The sequence below is a fragment of the Paracoccidioides brasiliensis genome, assembly GCF_000150735.1.
Source record: "Paracoccidioides brasiliensis Pb18 unplaced genomic scaffold supercont2.3, whole genome shotgun sequence".
NCBI lineage: Eukaryota > Fungi > Ascomycota > Eurotiomycetes > Onygenales > Ajellomycetaceae > Paracoccidioides > Paracoccidioides brasiliensis.
Window position 1 is genome coordinate 2,610,923 of NW_011371360.1, and position 22,527 is coordinate 2,633,449.

At 36.8% G+C, this 22,527-nt stretch overlaps 2 protein-coding genes across 2 annotated transcripts; both read left to right on the forward strand.

The window, feature by feature from the left end:
* Nucleotides 1-327: 327 nt before the first annotated feature.
* PADG_03169 (uncharacterized protein) lies at nt 328-8,023 on the forward strand (the record flags this gene model as incomplete). Its single annotated transcript, XM_010759989.1, has 8 exons — nt 328-678; nt 740-915; nt 984-6,932; nt 7,004-7,209; nt 7,290-7,376; nt 7,428-7,490; nt 7,554-7,914; nt 7,975-8,023. 8 exons carry the CDS (start codon nt 328-330, stop codon nt 8,021-8,023), a joined length of 7,242 nt encoding a protein of 2,413 aa, XP_010758291.1.
* Nucleotides 8,024-9,524: 1,501 nt separating this feature from the next.
* On the forward strand, nt 9,525-11,006 carry PADG_03170 (uncharacterized protein; the record flags this gene model as incomplete). Its single annotated transcript, XM_010760462.1, has 4 exons — nt 9,525-9,548; nt 9,626-9,862; nt 9,942-10,812; nt 10,891-11,006. The coding sequence occupies 4 exons, from the start codon at nt 9,525-9,527 to the stop codon at nt 11,004-11,006; spliced, it is 1,248 nt and encodes a 415-aa protein (XP_010758764.1).
* Nucleotides 11,007-22,527: the final 11,521 nt, after the last annotated feature.

The following is a 22,527-nucleotide window of genomic DNA, read 5'->3' on the forward strand; positions in this document are numbered from 1 at the left end:
CTCGACCTTTCGTTTCTACCTCCCAAGTGCCATTCTGTTTTCCGATAACTATTTCCTTAATGAATTGTTCTGTTTATACTGGTAGTATATACCTTTGAGTTCTTTTCTTACCAAATTCCAGTCTCTCGTTCTTAATCCACTAAGTTCCAGCTCGGAGCGGCGTTGGAGGACGGGAATTTGATACTACAAGAATAAGATCGATAATCAACAAACAAGTCGACTCTTCTATTTCCTCCCGTTACTCCACTCGTTTTTAGTTTCTTCGTCCTGTCTATCGCGGTTTATGTTGAGTATATCTCGCGGCGTAATTTTCAGTTGTTATCGATGATGCAGTGGTGGTTGGTGGGTGTCTCTTGGACACTTTTCGCTACTACTGCAAAGAGCTGGCCGTACGACCCAGCACTGGTAGAGTACAATCTCAACGAGAACAAGACTGCAACGAATCCTGCCGACTATTGGGGAGAATGGGAAAATCACGATTACTTCCCGTCACCGTCAAATTGGCGTTTCCCATTTTACACCTTGTTCCTCGATCGATGGGTTAATGGAGACCCAACAAATGACAACATCAACGGCACTACGTTCGAGCATGATTTGAACTCGAACCAAATGCGGCACGGAGGAGATATTCAAGGCCTAGTTGACAGTTTAGATTATCTCCAAGGTATGGGAATAAAGGTACGTCAATAGCTATGTCGTTCTTATCCAGGTCATAAAACCTGCTAATGAGGACGAGCAGGGAATATATCTTGCCGGAACGATTCTCATGAATCAGCCGTGGGGCGCGGACGGTTACTCGGCACTTGATACCACCCTTCTCGATAAACATTTTGGAACCCTTCAAACAGTCAGGGATGCTATCACGGAAATTCACAGGCGGGGCATGTATGTGCTCATGGATAACACTGTGGCAACGTGAGTTGAGATGATTGAGTCACTATCCTCTTACTGAATACACGGGATGTACTGAACAATTTCAACAGCTTGGGAGACCTTATCGGCTTCGTAGGATTTCTGAACGAAACGACTCCATTTACTGTCACTGAGCATCAAGTAATCTGGAAGTCAAGTCGTCGTTATGTGGATTTCGAAATCGGCAACACTTATAATGAGACCTGTGATTATCCAAGGTTTTGGTGGGAAGATGGTTTCCCTGTCGGCACTGATGTGACCAGCCAGTTGAATGGCTGTTACGATAGTGACTTCGACCAATACGGTGATATCGAAGCATTTGGCGTGTACCCTGACTGGCAACGTCAGCTCGCCAAATTCGCTTCAGTGCAAGACCGTTTGCGTGAATGGGTTCCTTCGGTCAGAGATAGATTAAAGAGACATTCATGTATGGTGATAGCCCAACTTGACATCGATGGTTTCCGATATGACAAAGCGCTCCAGGTGACTGTCGACGCGTTAGCGGACATGAGTGAGCACTATCGCGAGTGTGCCAGAAAGCTAGGAAAGCAAAATTTCTTTCTACCTGGAGAAATCACTGGTGGAAATACACTCGGGTCTATCTATCTTGGCCGCGGGAGGCAACCAAACATGCGGCCTGAGACATTGGAGATTGCTGTGAAATTGACAAATCGTTCGAGCGAACAATATTTTATTCGGGAAGAAGGGAAAGTTGCATTAGATGCTGGAGCATTTCACTATTCAGTCTATCGTACTCTGACACGATTTCTGGGTATGGACGGCAACCTTGCTGCGGGCTTTGATACTCCAGTCAACTGGGTAGATATGTGGTACGAAATGCTCCTCACCAATGACTTTCTCAATGTCGACGGAAGAATAGATCCCCGCCATATGTTCGGTGCAACAAATCAGGATGTATTCCGCTGGCCTACTATTTCAGAAGGGACGGAGCGAATGCTGTTAGCGTTCTATATTACAACGCTTCACCTTCCAGGAATTCCACTCCTCCTTTGGGGCGAGGAGCAAGCATTGTATGTGTTAGACAACACTGCTCGAAATTATATCTTCGGCCGACAAGCAATGTCTCCTGCGACAGCTTGGCAAACTCACGGTTGCTATGTGCTTGGCTCCGAACAGTACTTTCAATGGCCCATTGAATCTGGTAAAAATGGTTGCCATGACGATACCGTCGGCTATGACCACAGAGATCCGTCTCATCCAGTTCGCAATATTTTGAAAACCATGTATCAGATGAGGGAGCACTTCGCCACTTTGAATGATGGGTGGTTTGTCCAGCATCTCTCAAACCAGACATGGCAAGTATTTCTTCCTGGTTCGAACAATACACCGACGGAAACTGGAATGTGGTCCATTCATCGTAGCCGCTTCGAGGGTGTTCAGGACTTTGGCCCTACGGGAAACCAGCCTGTTTGGTTGGTGTACCAAAACTTCAACGAAACCCGCAGATACCGATTCGACTGCTCCAATAATGATACGGCTCTCGTTTCTTCCTTTGATGCTGGCACTGTTGTCAAAAATCTATTCTATCCGTATGAAGAACTTACTTTAATACCAGGTCCCAAGAAGTTGGGATTCGAAGGCTCTGATGAATTCAATGGATGTGTTGAAAGTCTGGAGCTCAAGCCATGGGATTTTAAAGCCTATGTTCCTGTGGATCGGTTCGTTCGACCACGGCCTATGGTGACGCAGTTTATGCCAGGACATGATGCTCGTCTGCTCTCGACTGTTCCCCCCGATAAACCTGAAACCATTACCGTTGAACTATACTATTCTGAAGAGATGAGTTGTAATAGCGTGACCAGAAGCATTTCGTTCAATTCAACTACGGATAATCGTCAAATGCCAACTATAGACATGCGCAGCGTCAACTGTACGAATGTGACTCCTTCACCTGTGCAATATGTCGGCCAAGTCCCAAACGCATGGAGATGGTCAGCAAATCTTGTCAATGTTTATAATGGTATTCATCAATTAACCGTCACGAATGCGACGAGTGTGGATGGACTTAGGAACACGGCATCCGTTGATCATTTCCTTTTCCGTATTGGGCAACATGATAATCCTATGGTTTTCACCCGCTCAGCAAATTACTCCTCAAGTTTGCTGCATAGGGCCGCCAACGGCAGTCTTTTCGTTTCCCATCATGCTCCTGGAGCAGATCTCTATCGGTATACCTTAACCTGGGGTTCAACTTTTTCGGAATGGTTACCTTACACTGGGGGCAATACCACTCTCGAACGTCAACCATGGTCTGGCACTAGACTCCAAGCATGGAAAGGCGAACATGTTTCGGTTGAATATTGGAATCGAATGACTGGGAGTAGCTCATATGTCCAACAGGGTGACCTGGACTGGCATGACGCGAAGTCACGAAGATTTCCACATCTCTTTTGGAATGGCCCCTATAATCAATACGGCTTCGACGCTGGTCTCAGAAACCATATGGTACAAGATGAGGAAGGGATTTGGCATTTCACATTCATGACTGAGTGGCCAGCTTTAGCTCAAATTAACGTCTGGGGAATTAACGAGGACGGACAACCTGATCAAACATTCGTAATGGGGGATATTAATGGCGACTCCGTATTAGATCGCCTGCCGCCTTCGTCTCTTGCTAAAACCGTCATAAATATTACATCCCCACCGCCTTTGCCTTATCTTGCGTGGTTGATATCTCTGAATGATGGAACCCTTCGTTTTGATTTGCAGCCAGTCGGTTCACAATACCATCAGCTAGTTCTATATATCCTCCTTGGGGTCATCCCAATTTTAAGTGCTGCTGTTGGTATATATGTGTTTATGGTATCTTTTTATCGGGTGAAATTTAATCAGGTTGGCATTAGCGACAAAAGGAGTTTCATACCTCTCTCAATCAGGCAGAGATTTAGCAGGCATGGTCTTGACGAGTCTCACGCAATGAATCCACTGGTTAAGCTAGCGAACAAGTCTCGGTTTTTACAATCCACCTCTAACTTGGTGGGGGAATCAGGTCACCGCCGAACTACTTTAATTGCTACTCTCGAGTATCACATCCAGGATTGGGGCATCAAGATCAAGATTGGAGGCTTGGGTGTGATGGCCCAACTAATGGGCGAGCACCTTGGACACCAGGACCTGATTTGGGTTGTTCCCTGCGTTGGCGGCGTTGAGTACCCAATCGATCAAGTTGCCGAACCGATGACAGTGACCGTGCTTGGCAAGGCTTACGAAGTCCAAGTTCAGTACCATGTTGTCAGGAATATCACCTACGTTCTCCTCGACGCACCCGTCTTCCGACAACAGTCCAAAGCCGAACCATATCCAGGGCGTATGGATGATCTCGACAGCGCTATTTACTATTCTGCTTGGAATCAGTGCATTGCTTTGGCTATCAAGAGGTTCCCGGTTGATTTGTATCATATTAATGACTATCACGGGTCCCTCGCACCGTTATATCTGCTCCCTCAAACGATACCGGCATGTCTGTCTCTGCATAATGCTGAATTCCAGGGCTCGTGGCCTATGCGTACAATGAAAGAGAAGGAGGAAGTCTGCTCCGTTTTTAATCTTGACATGGATATCGCGACTCGCTACGTCCAGTTCGGTGAGGTTTTCAACTTGCTGCATGCTGGTGCTAGTTACCTCCGTCTCCACCAACAAGGCTTCGGAGCAGTGGGTGTTTCCAAGAAATACAGCAAACGCTCCTTCACCCGCTTTCCAATATTTTGGGGTCTGAAGAAAGTCGGTCAACTACCAAATCCTGACCCCTCAGACACTGGTGAATGGAATAAAGAGTTGCCGAAGGAGTCCGATATTAGTGTGGATCCAGAATTTGAAGCCAATCGAGCGGAGCTCAAACGCCAAGCGCAGGAATGGGCAGGCCTTGACCAAAATCCCGATGCAGACTTGCTCGTGTTTGTGGGCCGGTGGTCTATGCAGAAAGGAGTAGATCTCATCGCAGATGTCTTCCCAGCTGTCCTTGAAGCTCGTAAGAATGTTCAATTGATATGTGTCGGCCCGGTGATCGACCTTTATGGAAAGTTTGCAGCTTTGAAACTCGACAAGATGATGAAGCTTTATCCCGGGCGTGTTTTTTCTAAACCGGAGTTCACAGCTCTTCCACCGTATATTTTCAGCGGGGCCGAATTTGCTTTGATTCCGTCTAGGGATGAACCTTTTGGATTGGTGGCTGTCGAGTTCGGTCGAAAAGGCGCTCTCGGTATCGGCGCTAGGGTTGGCGGGTTAGGGCAAATGCCGGGCTGGTGGTATACTGTTGAATCTACAACCACCAGCCACCTTCTCAACCAGTTTAAACTGGCTATAGACAGTGCGTTGAACTCGAAACCCGAGGTGAGAGCAATGATGCGTGCTAGGTCTGCGAAACAGAGGTTCCCCGTCGCACAGTGGATCGAGGACCTAGAGATTCTCCAGAGCACAGCAATTAGGGTTCATAACAAGGAAAGCTCCAAGTCAACCGGTCAGGCTATGACTCCATCTGGATACAATACTCCGGGCATAATGGCTTCTCCAATTGGGCCTGGAAGCATGACTCCTAACACTCAGCTGTCTCGATCTCGAAATCCCAGTTATTCAAGTCCGCAGAGAATGAGCGTTGTTGGCCTACAATCGAAAAATCCTGTCGTTTATGGCAGAGATGTTAGTCCTGGACCTGATATTGAAAATGAAATTACACCACAAGGTCTCGGCAGCAAGGTATCCCTTGGTGTGCGATCTGGCCCGGGCCATTCTGAAGTTGCTACAGGTCGCGGTCGCCGGAACTTGCGAAAGAACGGAGTCGCAACGGAATCAACCGAGAATGTACCTGAACATGAATTTGAGCGTCCTGGCATGCCAGGGGCAACTGACGTCGAGGATGAAAGCGACGATGACACTCTTGCAACATTTTTTGGCGACGATGAATACACGCTGAACCAAGAACATGGAGAGTCGGGGCAAGGAAACCAATTATGTCCTCCAAACCTCAATGAGCCAAAGCCTCTCTATTCCATGGGGCCTCCGTCGCCTACTGCCCGAGAAAGCTTCATCTTACCTTCTCGTCCATTCGCTGATTCTGGAAACCGTCTCAGCTCTGTCTCGTCTCTCTCTTTGGGATCGGTTGTTGGTGGGAAGACTGATTTCAAGCTCCAAAAAGTGGACCCATTCTTTACCGATAGCAACGGGGAGTTCTATAGAGCTTTTGATAAGAAATTGGAGGAGCTGAATGGGCACAACTCAGAGTCCGATCTATGCATTGAAGAGTACCTGGTGAAAAGCGAAAAGAAATGGTACAATCGCTTTAGGGATGCCCGTTTAGGTCGCAAGCAGGATAAACCTTCGTCAATTTTCCGTGTCAAACGCGTTGGCGTCTCGCCCGCTCCGTCTGAATATGGTGAAGATATTGACTCCCGGGAGAGCGATTGTGGGAAAGACTGCGATGAATTCCTACTGGGTAGAGATTATGTGCCTCCTACTGGCCTTAGGAAATGGATGCAACTCCGAATCGGCGACTGGCCCATTTATTCATTTTTCCTTGCCTTTGGCCAGATTATCGCGGCGAACTCGTACCAGATCACACTGCTTACGGGCGAAGTTGGTCAGACCGCTACGAAACTCTATGGTATCGCGACAACGTACCTCATCTCCTCCATTATTTGGTGGTTTATCTTCCGCTGGTTTAAACCCATTGTCTCTCTGTCTCTCCCCTTCTTCTTTTATGGCCTGGCTTTCATTTTCATCGGATTTGCTCATTATGCTCCTACAAGTTACGGTGTTGGTTGGGTCCAGAACGTCGCATCCGCATTATACGCGACGGCATCATCGAGCGGCTCTATCTTCTTTGGACTAAACTTCGGTGATGAGACCAGAGCTCCTGTGAAAGACTGGGTATTCCGTGCTTGTGTGATACAAGGCACTCAGCAGATATACGTAGTTGCTCTCTGGTATTGGGGCTCAACATTGACTAAGAGTATCGCTGAAGGTGTTGTTGACGTTGCCCCAATCGCGAGGACATGGAAGATGACGTAAGTATATGTCTTCTATCAAAGTTTGCTGGGAAAGCAGACGGTTGAATTGCTGCTAACGGAATATGCAGTGCAATTGCTGGTCCAATTGGGTTGTTCCTTTGGGCAATTGGGCTTCTTTTGTTCTTTGGACTTCCCACTTTCTATCGTCAAATTCCAGGAAAGGTCCCATCATTTTACAAATCCCTCCTTCGTCGCAGAATTGTGACCTGGTTTTTCGTTACCGTGGCCATTCAGAATTTTTTCCTCAGTGCTCCATATGGTCGAAATTGGTCCTGTAAGTTACCATGCCCTCCGCATTGCAGGCGAGGTTTCATTAGACCTAAATTACTAATTGTATCTCTCATATTATCTTAGTCCTTTGGAGTTCCAAGCATGCGAAGCCGTGGCATATAGTGCTTCTCGTCTTCCTGTTTTTCGTGGTGGTCTGGGTAGTTTTGCTTGGTATGGCAATACTTCCGTTCATTAATAAAACGTCGCTAACTGTTGGTACAGGCTTCTTGAGTTACCTGTCGAAGGACCACAGCTGGATAATGCCGTTGTTTGCAATTGGACTTGGTATGCGAATGCCCAATATTGTGTCGTATCATAATTTAGGTGCATCACTAACAGCTTCTTCAGGGGCACCTCGATGGGCACAGATCTGGTGGGGCACCAGTGGAATTGGCCAGCATGTTCCCTGGGCGCACGGCTACGTAGCTGGAGCACTAGTATCCAGAAGCCTGTGGCTTTGGCTGGGAGTTCTGGATGCAATGCAAGGAGTCGGATTCGGCATGATCCTCTTGCAAACGCTAACTCGTTTCCACATCTGCTTTACCCTGCTTGCAGCCCAAGCTCTTGGCTCCATCGCAACTATCTGCGCTCGTACCTTCTCACCTAACAAGATTGGACCAGGTGATATTCATCCTGATATATCTGGAGGAATCAGTGCTGTTTGGACTGCCTGGTTCTGGATATGCCTATTTTTCCAGCTGGCTATATGGTATGTTTTTGTCCCTTTGTGAGAAGTTGCGTGAAGTGTTCGTCCTAACTTGTTTCTCAGTGCCGGATTTTATACGTTTTTCCGAAAAGAGCAGCTCAGCAAACCTTAATCGCCTGCTTGTTGATATTATTGTACAATGCTTACTGAACATGCTGAATTGCTAAGTTTTATATATTGCATTCACTCAATTATACATTGATATATATGAATGAATCTCAATGACTTGAAAATAGTTATTAATTTTTTTATTAATTTTTGAACATTTAAGAAAATTATACTTGTTATGATATGTGTTTTATTTTTGTTTAAGTTTTTTATTTTTTCAAGTTATGAAAATATTTGTGAACTTTAATTGTTTTGTGAGAATTTAAATATAGTTAGTTATAAAGAAAATGATTTAAAAAAATAGTATAAAATTAAATTTAAATTATAGAAAGTATATCAACAATTATTTAATTTAATTGATATTTTTCAAAATTAATAATTTATATTTGTATTTTTTTCTACTTTGAAAATATATAAAACTTTTTATTTTCTTTTTTATTTAAAAATTATTAAATATTTTTTAATAAATATATCTTTAATGATATAAATATAACAGACTAGCTACTGAGAACATAGCTAATAACTAATGTGTATGAAAACAGAAAGTCATTAAGAAAAAAAAAGGACAGATCATGTAAGAGAGATTGAACTTTCTTTTATGAAAAGTAGAGCTTCAGCACGAAGATGTTGAACCCACGCCTTGATAATAGAAGTCATACACATAAGGTGGAGGCGCCGCCTTGACAGCACCGTCTCAATAGAACCATTTCAATAGTGTCTCAATAGCGCGAAGGCGTAGCCTGATTATCACGAAGGTGAGCATAGCTCTTTATAATAAAAAAGTAATTATTATATTATAAAATCTATATATTTATCTATATATAAAAATTAAAAGTTTTTATTTTATATTTAAAATTTAATTAAATAATAGTTTTTATATAATTTAAAATTAAAAATTAAAAATTAAAAATTAAAAATTAAACTTTTATATTATTATTTATTTATATTTTATATTTATATTTTATTAAATAAATTATAAAATTATAATTAAATTTAAAAGATTATTTCTCATATAAAAGAGATAAAATAGATTTAAACATGTTCAATATTCATTGAATTGAAATTTTTTTTTTTTTTGTTTAGAGTTTAATTTTTGCTGCTATTGATAAGCTCTATCACAGCCAGTTAAATTCCGTTAACTAATTAGTAATATAAAATAATTTATGAGAGATTGCCAAGCTGCAGCTACAGCTTTAGCAGAAGAAACAGTGTCATTTTCCAATTCTTTAGTGGCTTTTTAATAGATATTTCAGATGGAAAAGTTCATTTAGAAAAGATGGTGAAGAATTCGCATTGAATTGGTGGGTCAAGAATTTTCATGAGTGGCCACTAGAACCTGGTGTTATCTTTGTATGTAGTTACTTACACCCATGGAAACAAAATCGGTCCGAGCGAGTTTAGCCCGAGTCATCACTCTCAACATTGTAGTTGACTAAATCTATCATTTTGAACCTGTCGAGACTTGGAAGGCTACTTGAAACTCTTCAAATCTCCCAAAATCTATCATGGTTCTCTCTGGCATTGGCAAGGTTCGCTTTCAGTTGTCCGAACCCCTCACTGGCAACCATGAACCATCCCTCCTTTCTCTAACAATTTTTATTATCAGACAACTGTTTTAGCGTTAGTTGGAGTAACGCTTTCAGGGTTATTCTACAAACCTCTCGTGTCCAAATTAGATACGCTCTACAATCTGCCACCAGCATGGCACCCATTTGAAGACGGCTCCGTTAACATCCGCTTCACTGATATTATCGAAAATACGGAAGATATCCTCATTGACCATGATCGCGCCATCGCCATAATCAGCTTTGACCCGGGAAGAACAGAATGGAATACTGTCATGGTAAATAATTCCCTTTAAAGTAAAAGATTTCTAACCGCTGTCTATTCAACGTTTAATGTATAAATTAATATTTCCATAGGGAGTCTTCAAGAATCCGGATCCAAAGGGAAGCCTGGTGATCTTTGATTATGCCTCAACAGGAAAAACAAAAGAACTCGAACTGATCGACTTTCCTGAAGAAGCTGACTTTCACCCTTTGGGAGTGAACATTTTCCGCAGCTCCCCAGATGCTTCAACGCGGCTTTTTGTTATCAACCATCGGCGGACAGGAAGCACCGTCGAGGTATTCGACGTCAACTATGACTTACACCAGGCGAAGTATATTCGAACGATATCTGATAACGATAAAACTATCGTTTCTCCCAACTCCATTGCCCCAGTTTCTTACACCCAGTTCTATGTCACGAACGATCATCGCTATATCGCGAGGACAAGTCCAATTCTAAGTAAAATAGAAACATTCTTCTCAAGACCGTGGACTTGGGTGACCTTTGTGGACTTTTCTTTTCCTGATGATTTCAAATGCACAATTGTCGCCGACAACATTGCCTTCTCGAACGGAATTCTGGTAACCCCAACTGGCAAAGAAGTTGTTGTCGCCTCTTCTTCCTCGGATGCCCTCTACATTTATAAACGAGACCCCAAGACCAATCTGCTATCTAAAGATCGGGAAAGTATCCCGGTGAATTTCCATCCCGATAATATCAACTTTGATGACTCTCTCGATATCTCTGACCCAACTGTATTTGACGCGGAAGGGAGATTTCTTCGGGGACTAGTCGTTGCTGGCCATCCATCCTTGATAAAAATATTTAAAATGTCCCGCAACCCTGGAAGTGCCAATGCGCCGTCTTGGGTGGCTGAGATACGTCGGGGCACGGGGGCAGATCCAGCGCCGTGCCCGGCCGGCCCCCGGCAGGGAGAGTTGTATTCTCTCACTTTGTATCAAAGTAAGTTTCTCTCAATTACTTGGCTAACAGCTTTTTTCTCCTTTTTTTCCAACACTAATATCCTCTCGATCCTAACAGGTAATGGAGAGCAATATATGTCCAGCACTACGGGCGCCCTAGACTCTAAACGAGGGCATTTACTGGTTTCCGGACTGTATGCCAAAGGTATTTTGGATATTTCATGGAAGGTGTAGATCCTAGTTTTGGCAGCAACGAGTTTCGCATCTCGGGATAAGGAAACGGAAATTTCGGGACATTGGATGTTAGTGTCTGCCGGGGAACTGTCAAGAATCCGAAATTTGATGGCTGTGGCTTACTTGATAACTTGATCTCGGAGCTCTGAAGTTTGTTCAAATGATCAATGCTTGGTTCATTCGAGGTTTGTGATATTCCACAGCAAGTGAAACTGGGCATATGGGAACTTGGTAAAATTAACTACTATCTCCCTCTTTTAACAACCTGAGAACAAAACAAACTAGTTAGCTTGTGACAACATATGCAAACATGCTGGTGGACTGATGTTTTCAGACAAATCAACAGTACTCTGTAGTCTATATCAATACAACATGTAGTGATTATCTCTTAATTCTTTAGCTTTTTCATCATACTATGTTACTTATGAGCAAATGTGTTTGTCAGAACAGTTTTGAAATTAATATCTAAGATTTAATATTATTTACATAACAGCACTAAAATACATAAAGTTTAAAGTGATATTTCTTGAGATTAACTAAAGAAGATAAAAAAATGCTCACTTAATTCAGAAATTATAATAACTAATATAATTCATAACTGAGTAAAACATATAAGTAAATATATATATATATATATATTAATTATTAAATTTTTTTTATATAAATCAAGATTAGTATTCAATGATTAAAATGTGATGATGTTAAGATCTTTTGTACTAGCTTCTTGCCCTCACACTGCTTACTAAAGCATCTCATAAAGAATTAGCACTTTCAGCATTTAGAATCAGCACTTTATATCACAAAACTCTCATTTCATGAAAGATTAGAGATGAAATCTGTTACTACTCACTGAAGAATAGAATCAGCACTACATCTCTCATTTCATGAAAGATTAAAGGTGAAATCTGTTGCTACTTATTCATATATATAAACACTCTGAATTCTCAAATTCCTTCAAGAGATTCAATGATTAGCTACTATTTAATTCTATATCTATGTTTTCATTCATTGCTATTTTCTTCTCCTCATAGTGCTCACAGTGTCTATATTTTTGCTCTTTTATAGTATTAGTTATAATGCTTCTCACACTTTCTTTTGACACTTAGTTCAGCTATATTGTTAGGGTGCGAATGCGAGCTGCATAAGGAAACTATCTGCATTGCTAACTGCTATATAACAAAATACTAAGCTTGATGAAATAAAAGGGGGTGCTGGGGCCTGCCCAGGTTATAACGACCCGCATGGTCATGTGGTCACGTGACGAAGATTAGGCCTAATCGGGCGCCGGGCCTCGGTCGGGCTCAGTCGGGCGCTGAGCCTAACAATTATTAAATATTATTGAAAAATACTTTGATTGTTATGACTCAATTAAAAATATAATGATAACAAAACAAAAGCTCAATTTATCTATATAATTAAATAGCTGTGATAAGAACACTAAACTGAGAATTAGAATATGAAAATAAGATGAGCAACTAAATATATATAGATGATTGAAAATTAAAGTAAATCAATTTAAGTAATTGAATATGATTAAAGTTTGAAGCAGATCAATCTTATTCTATATTACTAGTGGCAGCACTGTTGAACACATATAAAGACATTAAAAACAACTACTTTTCTAGTATCAAAAGAGCAAAAACTAAATACTGGAATGATTTTCTTGAAAATATAGAAAATAAAGATATTTTTAAAGCTTTTAATTATATTAAATCTAGAGGAGTAGTAAAGCTTTTTATATTAAAATATGAATATCAAATCAATATTATACTGCTAATATATTTCAAGAAAAATATTAAATATTCATGAGAGTTTTATTTTCAAATTCAATAGAATCTGAGAAATACATTTCTATAAATGAATATTATAATGATAGAACAAAGTGAAAGTGGTTTGACTTAATAAAAGATGAGCTAGAAATAGCTACTTTCACTAGCTCTATTATAACAGCTGCTGGACCTAACTCTATAAATTACTTTATAACATATAAAGTATATTTTAAACTAAAATAAGAATTTTTTGCATTATTTTTCTCTTTGATGAAATATAAATATTATTCAATATACTGAAGAGAGACAACAGAGGTTATGTCTAATAGAAAATCATTAATTTTTAAATTTTATAGTCATATCTGTTAGGCTCAGCGCCCGACCGAGCCTAATCCTCATCACGTGACCACATGACCATGCGGGTCGTTATAACCTGGGCAGGCCCCAGCACCCTTTCATCTCATCAAGCTTAGTATTTTGTTATATAGCAGTTAGCAATGCAGATAGTTTCCTTCTTATGTAGCTTGCATTTGAACTCTAACATAATACTAAGCTTCCTCCTACCCTTTCTACTCAGGATTGAGTAGAACTTGCTCAGCAAGAATTTGATAATGCAATAGACAACAGCAACTTATCCCCCTTAGTCATTAGAAAGACCTAGACCAGGATGACCACCCAGACTTCCAGCCCTCTGAAGAGATCAAGAAGGACTGGTGATATGTTTTAACAAGGCCAACCAATCAACTGTGGGTCTCATTTGAGGAATTTAGACAGATAATTTACTTAGATAAAAATCATAATTGCAACAAGTTAGTAGTAATCTTTGACAATATTTTTGATAATAAAAAAATACTGAGAGATATAGTCACATATCTGCAAATGGAACAGAATGATGCTGCAGCCCAGACAGCTATCAAACAGAGTCAAATCAATGAGCTCATTGCAGAATATGATGAACTTAATCACATTTTAATTTAAATAACAGTTAACAATCAAGCAACAAGTTAAAACATCATTCTTTTAGAGAACACAAGGAGATCTATCAAGATTGATGACCCAAAACATCTCATTGATGATAAGAAGTTAAAGTTTGAGCACTGGCTTTTTCATATAAAGAACAAGCTCTGAGAGAATGCTGATCACTACTCTACAGAACACATGAAGATTGTATATATTGAAAATCAGATAAATGAGAACATAGTATATCATATTATACCTCATATGAAAGAGAACTACTCTGAGTGATATCAAACTGCAAAAGAGATATTTAAGCATCTTAAGTCAATATATGAAAATGTTAACGAGCTGCAAAATATCAAGAGTGATTATCACAAGCTGATTATGCACAATGAGAATAATTATCATAAATTTATTACATAATTCTTATATCTGATGAGTGAGATCAAGGTTATTAAAAGAGACTATAAGATAGACTTTAATGATAAACCGTTCTTTGATCTTCAAAGGATAATAGTGATAATCAATGCAATCACTGATACATATACTAAGTTTCAGAAAATCTATATATAGGCAGCTCACATCTTTCAGATAATCAATATCATTTAAAAATCAAAAAGCTTGCAGAGAAATGAATCTAATATCTTCAAGCAGAACATTTTGTGAACTGTTAACAGCTAAACATTTATCAACATCTCTATCTCATAATTCTCTATCATGAAGAAGATCTTAAGCTCTCATTTAGATATTTAATGCTACTATTGTAAGGAAAAAGATTATATCATCAGAAACTGTTCTGCAAAGCAGAAGTTTCAATAGATGATTACTGAGCTCATAGAATAATATCTCTGAGTTTTCAACAGATTTAAGAAAAGAGTAAGTCTGAAAGAAGACTTTATCTCAGATAGCTCAATAGTTTATAAGAGGTTTGATATGAAGAACTTGATTGAGAGAAAAATTTTAATGTATTAATCAAGTTAGTCTTTAATAAAATTGCTACTTCTATAAATTCTCTTGCTGATACTAAAGCAAATAGTGTGAATTTTATTGATATCTAATATATCATAGAATTGATAAGATTTTTTGATAGAAAGTATCAAGAACTCTTATTTAAATACTGCATAAAGAGATATAATGACACCTCTGATGAGATGATAGATCACACGTTGACTTTAAATCTCTGAGTGAATGGCTGGAAATTTCAAAATATCTCTTTGCTGATGATAAATCTAGATCAGTACTCTGTCATCCTAGTATGAAAGTGGCTGATGACACAGGACATATGATTTGATGTTAAAAATCAATATCTGATTTAACTAAGTGAATAGTCTATCTCTGAACAGATAGCAGAGCTGATGTTGAAGATAGTATCTCAATCAATACTAAAGTATTCAGACTCTAAGTCTAAGTATCAGATGAATATGAAATAAAGAGAAATCAAACTAAACAAAAAGATCAGATAAAAGCATCAGACTCAGCTCTGAAGATTGAAAAAAATCTACTCAGTTATGATGTCTGAGACAAGGCAGAAACTGGTCTTGAAGAAGGCAGCATCATAGACAATGAATATGAACTTCATTAAAGCTGTCTTCTTTTATAAGTATATAAAAAACAAGAACTCAATAGTTTTTATAATGAATCTGCATGAAATTGATAAATAGTTTGAAGAGAGATGAGGTTTAATAAAAGTAAATGAGAAATCTAATAAGAAACTAATTAGTCACTTATCAGAATGACTAAAGAGCTGAAAGAACTATTTCTTAAAGAAAGTATTAGATAAATTATCTTCTTTATATAAAAGTGTTAATTCTAAGATAGAGCTTCAGTTTAATACTGATCTCATCCAGGACATCAGATATGCATCTCTATATAAGATAAATCTGAAGAAGCTAGAAGTGGTAAAGATCTATCTTGAAGTTAATCTAGTAAAAGATTTTGTTATAGTAAGTTCAGTTCTTTATGCCTTCTCAATTTTGATTATTTGCAATAAGAAGAAGCTATAATTCTGCATTGATTTTCATAAGTTAAATACTATAATTAAATGAGATTACATTTCTTGCCTTTAATAGATGAGCTGATGAACTAACTTAATAAAGTAAAATACTTTACAAAGCTGAACATTCAGCAAGAGCTTTATCATATTTGAATAAACTCTGAGTTTGAAAATTTGATCATCTTTAAAACCTACTATAAGATCTATAAATATTGAGTAGTTTTCTTTAATTTTATGAATACTTCTATTTACTTTTAATGATTTATTAATAGTATCTTCTTTGACTATCTGGATAAGTTCAAGACAACATTCATAAATGATCTTCTAATCTACAGCAGGACTTTTGAAGAATACAAGCAGCAAGTAAATCTGATACTGAACTGATTAAAGATAGCTGACTTGCAAGCTAGCATTTAGAAATGCAACTTTGCTATTTAGTGAATAAGATATCTAAGATTTATCATTATCATAAAAAAGATTAAGACAGACTTTGAAAAGACTATTATTACCACAAAGTGACAGATCTTAATCACAGTTAAAGATATTCAATCATTTCTAGAATTTGATAACTTTTATTGATAATTTATAAAAAACTATAACTAAATTGTAAAATCACTATATTAGTTGATAAAGAAGATAGTTTCATTTATATGAACATCAGAATATCAGTCAGTCTTTAAGAAATTGAAGAAGCAGCTGGTGAAGACCCAAACTCTACATTATTATGACTATGAATATGAAATCTGCATTGAGATTAATATCTTAGATGAAGTGATGACTAAAATACTGAGTCAATGATTAAATAATAATTTTTAACACTCCGTGGTCTTTTACTTTAAGTTAATAAATGATGCAGAGCTCAACTATGACATTCATGACAAGAAAATGCTTATAGTAATCTGATCATTACAGAAGTGATGAGCTGAGTTTGAGATACTACAACAGAAAAAATAATTCAAGATTTTCACTGATCATCATGCATTGAAATACTTCATGACAATCAAGAAGCTAAATGCATGTCAGATCTGCAGAATAAAATATTTTTCTCACTTTTACTTTAAGATTAAATACTAATTAAAGAAGAACAATACACTGATAGATGCACTGAGCAGATCTGAGTATATCAAAAAGCACTTAGACAATTATCTGTAAGTTCTTCTAAAATCAGAGATCTTAAGTCTTCAAATTATCTTCTTTATAAATATAAATATTATTAATATTAAATTTTCAGAAAAAAAGAATATTACTGAATACATTATATCTTTAAACAAAATGATAATCTTATTTGAATTTCTGCAGCAGCAAGAAGGAGAGGAGAATAGCTTCTATATAATGAAGAATAATATGTTACTTTATAATAATAAATTGATAATGTCTGCTTAGAAGAAAAAAACTTTTATAGCTGCTCTACTATAAAAGATTCATGATCAGACCTCAATAGCATATCTAAGAAAATGAAAGATTCTGATTCTGATTTACTTCTGCTATTGATGAACCATTTGATGAGCAGATATTCTACACTATATTCAGAACTATCATATATGCTGAGTTAGTAAGATCTCAAGAAACAAAGCTCTCAATCTGCTAAAGTCATTATTAATAACGGAATAGATATAACAATATATTGCAATGAATTTCATGAATATATCAAAGAGTAAAAGTGACTGTGATGTCATTCTAGTTATAGTCTGTCAATTAAGCAAGAAGATAATTTCAGTTTCTATCATCTGTAAAGTTATAGTTTATGAGCTGACTTAATTATTCATTCAATTCTATTATTTCTATAATAAAGCATCAAACTCAATTATCTCTAACTGCAGCTCTCAGTTCATATCAAACTTCTGAAATGAGTTCACAGAAATTCTAGATATAAAGTTGAAACTCTTAACAGCATATCATGCATAGATAGATGAACAGATAGAGACAATAAATCAATATATTATCACACACTTTCACTGATATGTTAATTACTATCAAAATGACTAAGATGAATAATTATACATTATAGATCATGCTTCTGCAGTCATCTCAAACATCTTTACTAAGATCATTTTCTTTCTAATTGCAAATGAATATGAGTCATGAACATTATTTGACTGAAGACTTTTATCAAGAAAACTAGAGACAGAGAAGAAAACAAATTAAAAAGCTGCTCAAAACTTTATTATATAAATAAAAGAGATCTAAAAGTGAGCAGACAAGAGCATGAAAATAGTACAGAAACAGATGATGAAGTAGACTGATAGATATCATTAGAAATCTGATTTTATAATGAGAAATTTTATCTACTTGATATTGAAATCATATAAAATTGACTGATCAAGCTGTAAGCTGACAGCACAGAACACAGGCCTCTTCAAAATTCTAGAGGGGATGAGCAACACCTATAAACTGGACCTCTTCACAACTATAAAGATTCATTTAATCTTCTTCTAAGACAAGTTGTGCAAGGATTTAAGAGACCCTCTACCAGAGCAGACTGTCAAACCACCAGATCCAATTGAGATAGATGGAGAAAATGAATAAGAAGTGGAGAATATATTAGCCAGTCAAATAAATCAAGACAAATTGCAATATCAAGTCCACTGGAAGGAATTTGATAAGGGCTCATCTTGATACCTAGCTCATAACTTCAAAGAATCACCACACACCATACATGACTTCCATGAGGCTAATCCTACAAAAGCCGGACCCCCAAGGCGACTAGATGAGTGGCTGAAGGCATGGGAGACAGACAGCTACCTGAAGGACGAGGTTGATGATGACCTACCGGCATGAGGACATGCCTGTCCCTAGGTGATGTTAGGGTCAGCGCCCGACCGAGCCCGACCGAGGCCCGGCGCCCGGTTAGACTCGACGTCGGATTAAGCTCGGCGCCCGATTAGGCCTAATCCTCATCACATGACCACGCGACCAGTGGGCTGTTATAATCCAGGCAGCCCTTTCATTCCATCAAGCTTAGTATTTCGTTATATAGCAGTTAGCAACGCAGAGAGTTTCCTTCTTATGCAGCTCACATTCTCACCCTAACAAGCAGCTCTGAGTTATTATCTATATTATATTATCTCAGATGTTGAAAGATTATTTCTTATTTGATTAAATAGATCTTATAGTTAGTAAATCTGAACTTTGATAATAATTGTTAGGGAGCGAAGGCGAGCTGCATAAGAAGGAAACTCTCTGCGTTGCTAACTGCTATATAACGAAATACTAAGCTTGATGGGATGAAAGAGGTGCTGGGGCCTGCCCGGGTTATAACCACCCGCATGGTCGTTTGATCACGTGAGAATATTTGGCCTAATCGGGCGCCGAGCTTAATCCGACGTCGAGTCTAACCGGGCACCGGGCCTCGGTCGGGCTCGGTCGGGCGCTGAGCCTAACAATAATAGATTTAAAGATTTGATGATAGATATTTTTTAGATTAGTAAGAAACTATTTTTCATTATATTGTTCATATTTGTATCAAGCAGATTCATTAACTACTTTTGTATGATAATGCTTATATCACTGAATAAATACATCATTGAAAGATTAATGTAATTAATAAGCAAGTGAATCATATCAGTGAGTGAACCACTTCCCACTTTTTATATAATAAGAATGTCTTCAAAGTCTTAACTATAAAGAAAAACTAGCAAATTACATTATAAATTATTTTCTATATACTTAGAGTATGTATGGGCAGTATGCTCAATAATCTCATAGACACTACATCATGGTGCTATATGTTTTTATAGTCACAACTCAGCAGTCTCAACCACCCTCTGCTCTTATTCATTGATCTTTTATACATGATCCAAGCCTTCTTCAGCCCTCAAAGCACCCTGTTGAGCTACATATATACAGCTTCTTTCTTGCTTTCTCTTTTGTTTGGCATTTTGAGCTCTTAACTCTCTGTTTTCAGCTACTAGAATAGCAGCACTGTACATTGTCATTTGACATCCCTTGACCAGCTGACTTAGAGCATGATTGATTAGACTGGATGGGCTCTGTGTACAGTGCTTGATATATTCTTTAACTTTCTCAGCCTGCTGCTCCAATTGATGTACATTATGTGGTATGGCTGTCACCCAGGAGGCCTGGGAGCTATAGAAGGTCCCTGAGGGGGTAGAGCTATGCATCATGATATTAAGCCGCGAGAGAACCTGCTCAGAATTATATGGAACCAGTTCAGCAGCTCTAAAGCTGCTCTTGATGTTGCTCTCAGTCAGAGCCTGCATCTGAGCTGCAGGATATAGACTCAGAAACTTCTTCTTGTCAATATGATTGATTCTAACCCACATTTGATTTTCCATCTGCTGTCTGTATGCAGTTTTCAGGGGTGAGAAGTAGCCAACATTCAATGACTGAAGGAGATAGGAGGAATATGACAGCATGTAGAGGGCAATGATCTGATTCTCAGTGCAAAATTGATCAAATCCAGCTGAGACATGGCTTTAGTGCCAGTCTAGAATCAACAGTTGATATCTGTCATTCATACAAAATAGAATCTTCTTATTGAACACTTATTTCAGTTAGTACAAGCTCAGCTGGTCAGTGGTTCAGTAATTCTCACTGACTTCAATCACTCAGTCATATTATAACCCTTCTATCTTATACCAGCAGGATTAATGTATCTTTTCTTTGAGAATAATCATTGTATGCAGACTCAGACAGTTGCATTGACTTCAGCAATAATAGTCACTTATTTCTGATCTCCAGACTGCACAAGCTTGAGATTCTCAGCTTTTTCAGATTCAGTTATCACTTTGACAGTCTCAATTACACTCATCTGAAACCCTGTATCATCAAAGTTATAGATATCATCTTTCAGAATTTTATACTTTGCAATAGTATTTCATATGAGCTTAAACTATCTATGAATAATCTCAGAATTCTCATATAGAGTCTGCTGATGATCATATTTATATGAGAACTTGAATTTCAGCTTATCATGATGTTTGACAAAGTTTCATACCCAGCATTTACCCACTGTGAGTGGGGAATTAAATCCTTGACTGGCAAAAAGAAGATTGACCATTTCTCATATAGCTGCAACTCAGAGAGGCTGACCTCACTCATTCATAGCCAGAATTTATTGAACAAGAGATTCTTTTTCTGTAAAACTAAGTTTTCAGTTCTTTGAAGAAGTGTCAACATGTGCTGTACAACCATATATGTGATGAGTTAAAGTTGTATAAAAGACTTCATATAGCTTTACTGTAGCTTGTACACTTGAAATTTAATCATTTTTAAGTGTTTAAATGGCTAAAAGAAGCTTTCTTTTCTGAGTAAAGGCTTTATTTCTTTGTGTGATTGACATTTTTGATACAGAGCATTTCTCATTATATTAAGAATGGAAAGTAGTTTACTCACTTATATGATTCACTCACTTATTGATTACATTAAAATAAATAACTTATATAAGATAAAAATTCAAATATAATAATGTTATAAAAGTTATAATATTAAAGAAACTTTTTAATAAAATAAAATCTATAATTATTTAATAGTAATAATTAATGACTATCAACTTGATATTTTTTAATAAGAGTATTAAAAAATTTAATTTATTTAAATTCAATCTTATTATTAATAAAGCTAATGTTAGATATAATGATAATATAATCATTAGATAGATTAAAATATATATATCATTTTTCTAAATAAATCTTTAATTTTATTATAATTAATAACTTCAATACTATACTATTTTCACTATTATATTTTATTACTATTATTAATTTGTAAAAATATGATAATTATATAACAAAATTGATATCTTGATAAATATTTATTATTTATTATTTATATTTTTTTCTTTCTTAAAATTTAATCTTATTAAAATTATAAATATTATTAATATAAAACTTATATTAATTAAAGATAATTTATAGTAGTCAAATCAGTTAATAATAAAACTTATATCTTTATTTGATATTTATTTTAAATTTATAGATTTTTACTTAATTTTCTTATAATCTAATAGATATTTAGTAAATCAATACACTTACATCTTGCTTATAGTAGAAGAAGAAGTGTTAAATTAATATGATAACAATTTAGCATTTGATTCACAGTGACTTTGATATATTCATTTGTAGAGAAGTAAAAGTTTCTATTCAATTAATGAATTTACTTTTTGATTACTTTCTTCTAACTATCACTTAATGTTTAATTAATTAAAATTTTTATATTTTATGATATTTATTTCTTAATATATTTATATAAAATTCTATATAAAATTTTAAATTTTTATACTATATCTGTGATTTTTAATTTTGAATTTGATTTTATAATATCTAATATCATTTGAATCTAATCTTCTGAATATTTAATAATATTAAATATAATAATAGTAGTTATTAATTTTTGAAGATTAATGATGAATATATAAGAAATAGATTTTCATTATAGTGATATTTTTTTTTATAATAGAACGTACTTATTAATGAAAGGTAGTAACTGTGTATAATATAGTATAAGAAGTCTTGACATCATAACTTACTTTTTTAGCTTAAACTAGCTGAGAAAAATCATTATTTGTATATTTAAATCTAAGTTCAAGTAGATGTAATATAATCAAATAATTGAGTCTGCAATAGTAACTTAATATATAATTTGACTTTGATTAAAAAAAGTCAGATATTAAATTTCAAAGTTTGATCAGTGAATTTTTTAAAGTCTGATAAAAAGAGTTTCAGATAAATCAAAAGTTATTCAAGAATATTTATAAAGATTAATATTCAATCTAATATAATCAATCACCTAGCAAGACAGATCATCTACTGATACAGATCTTCACTATGTGATGTGTTTAACT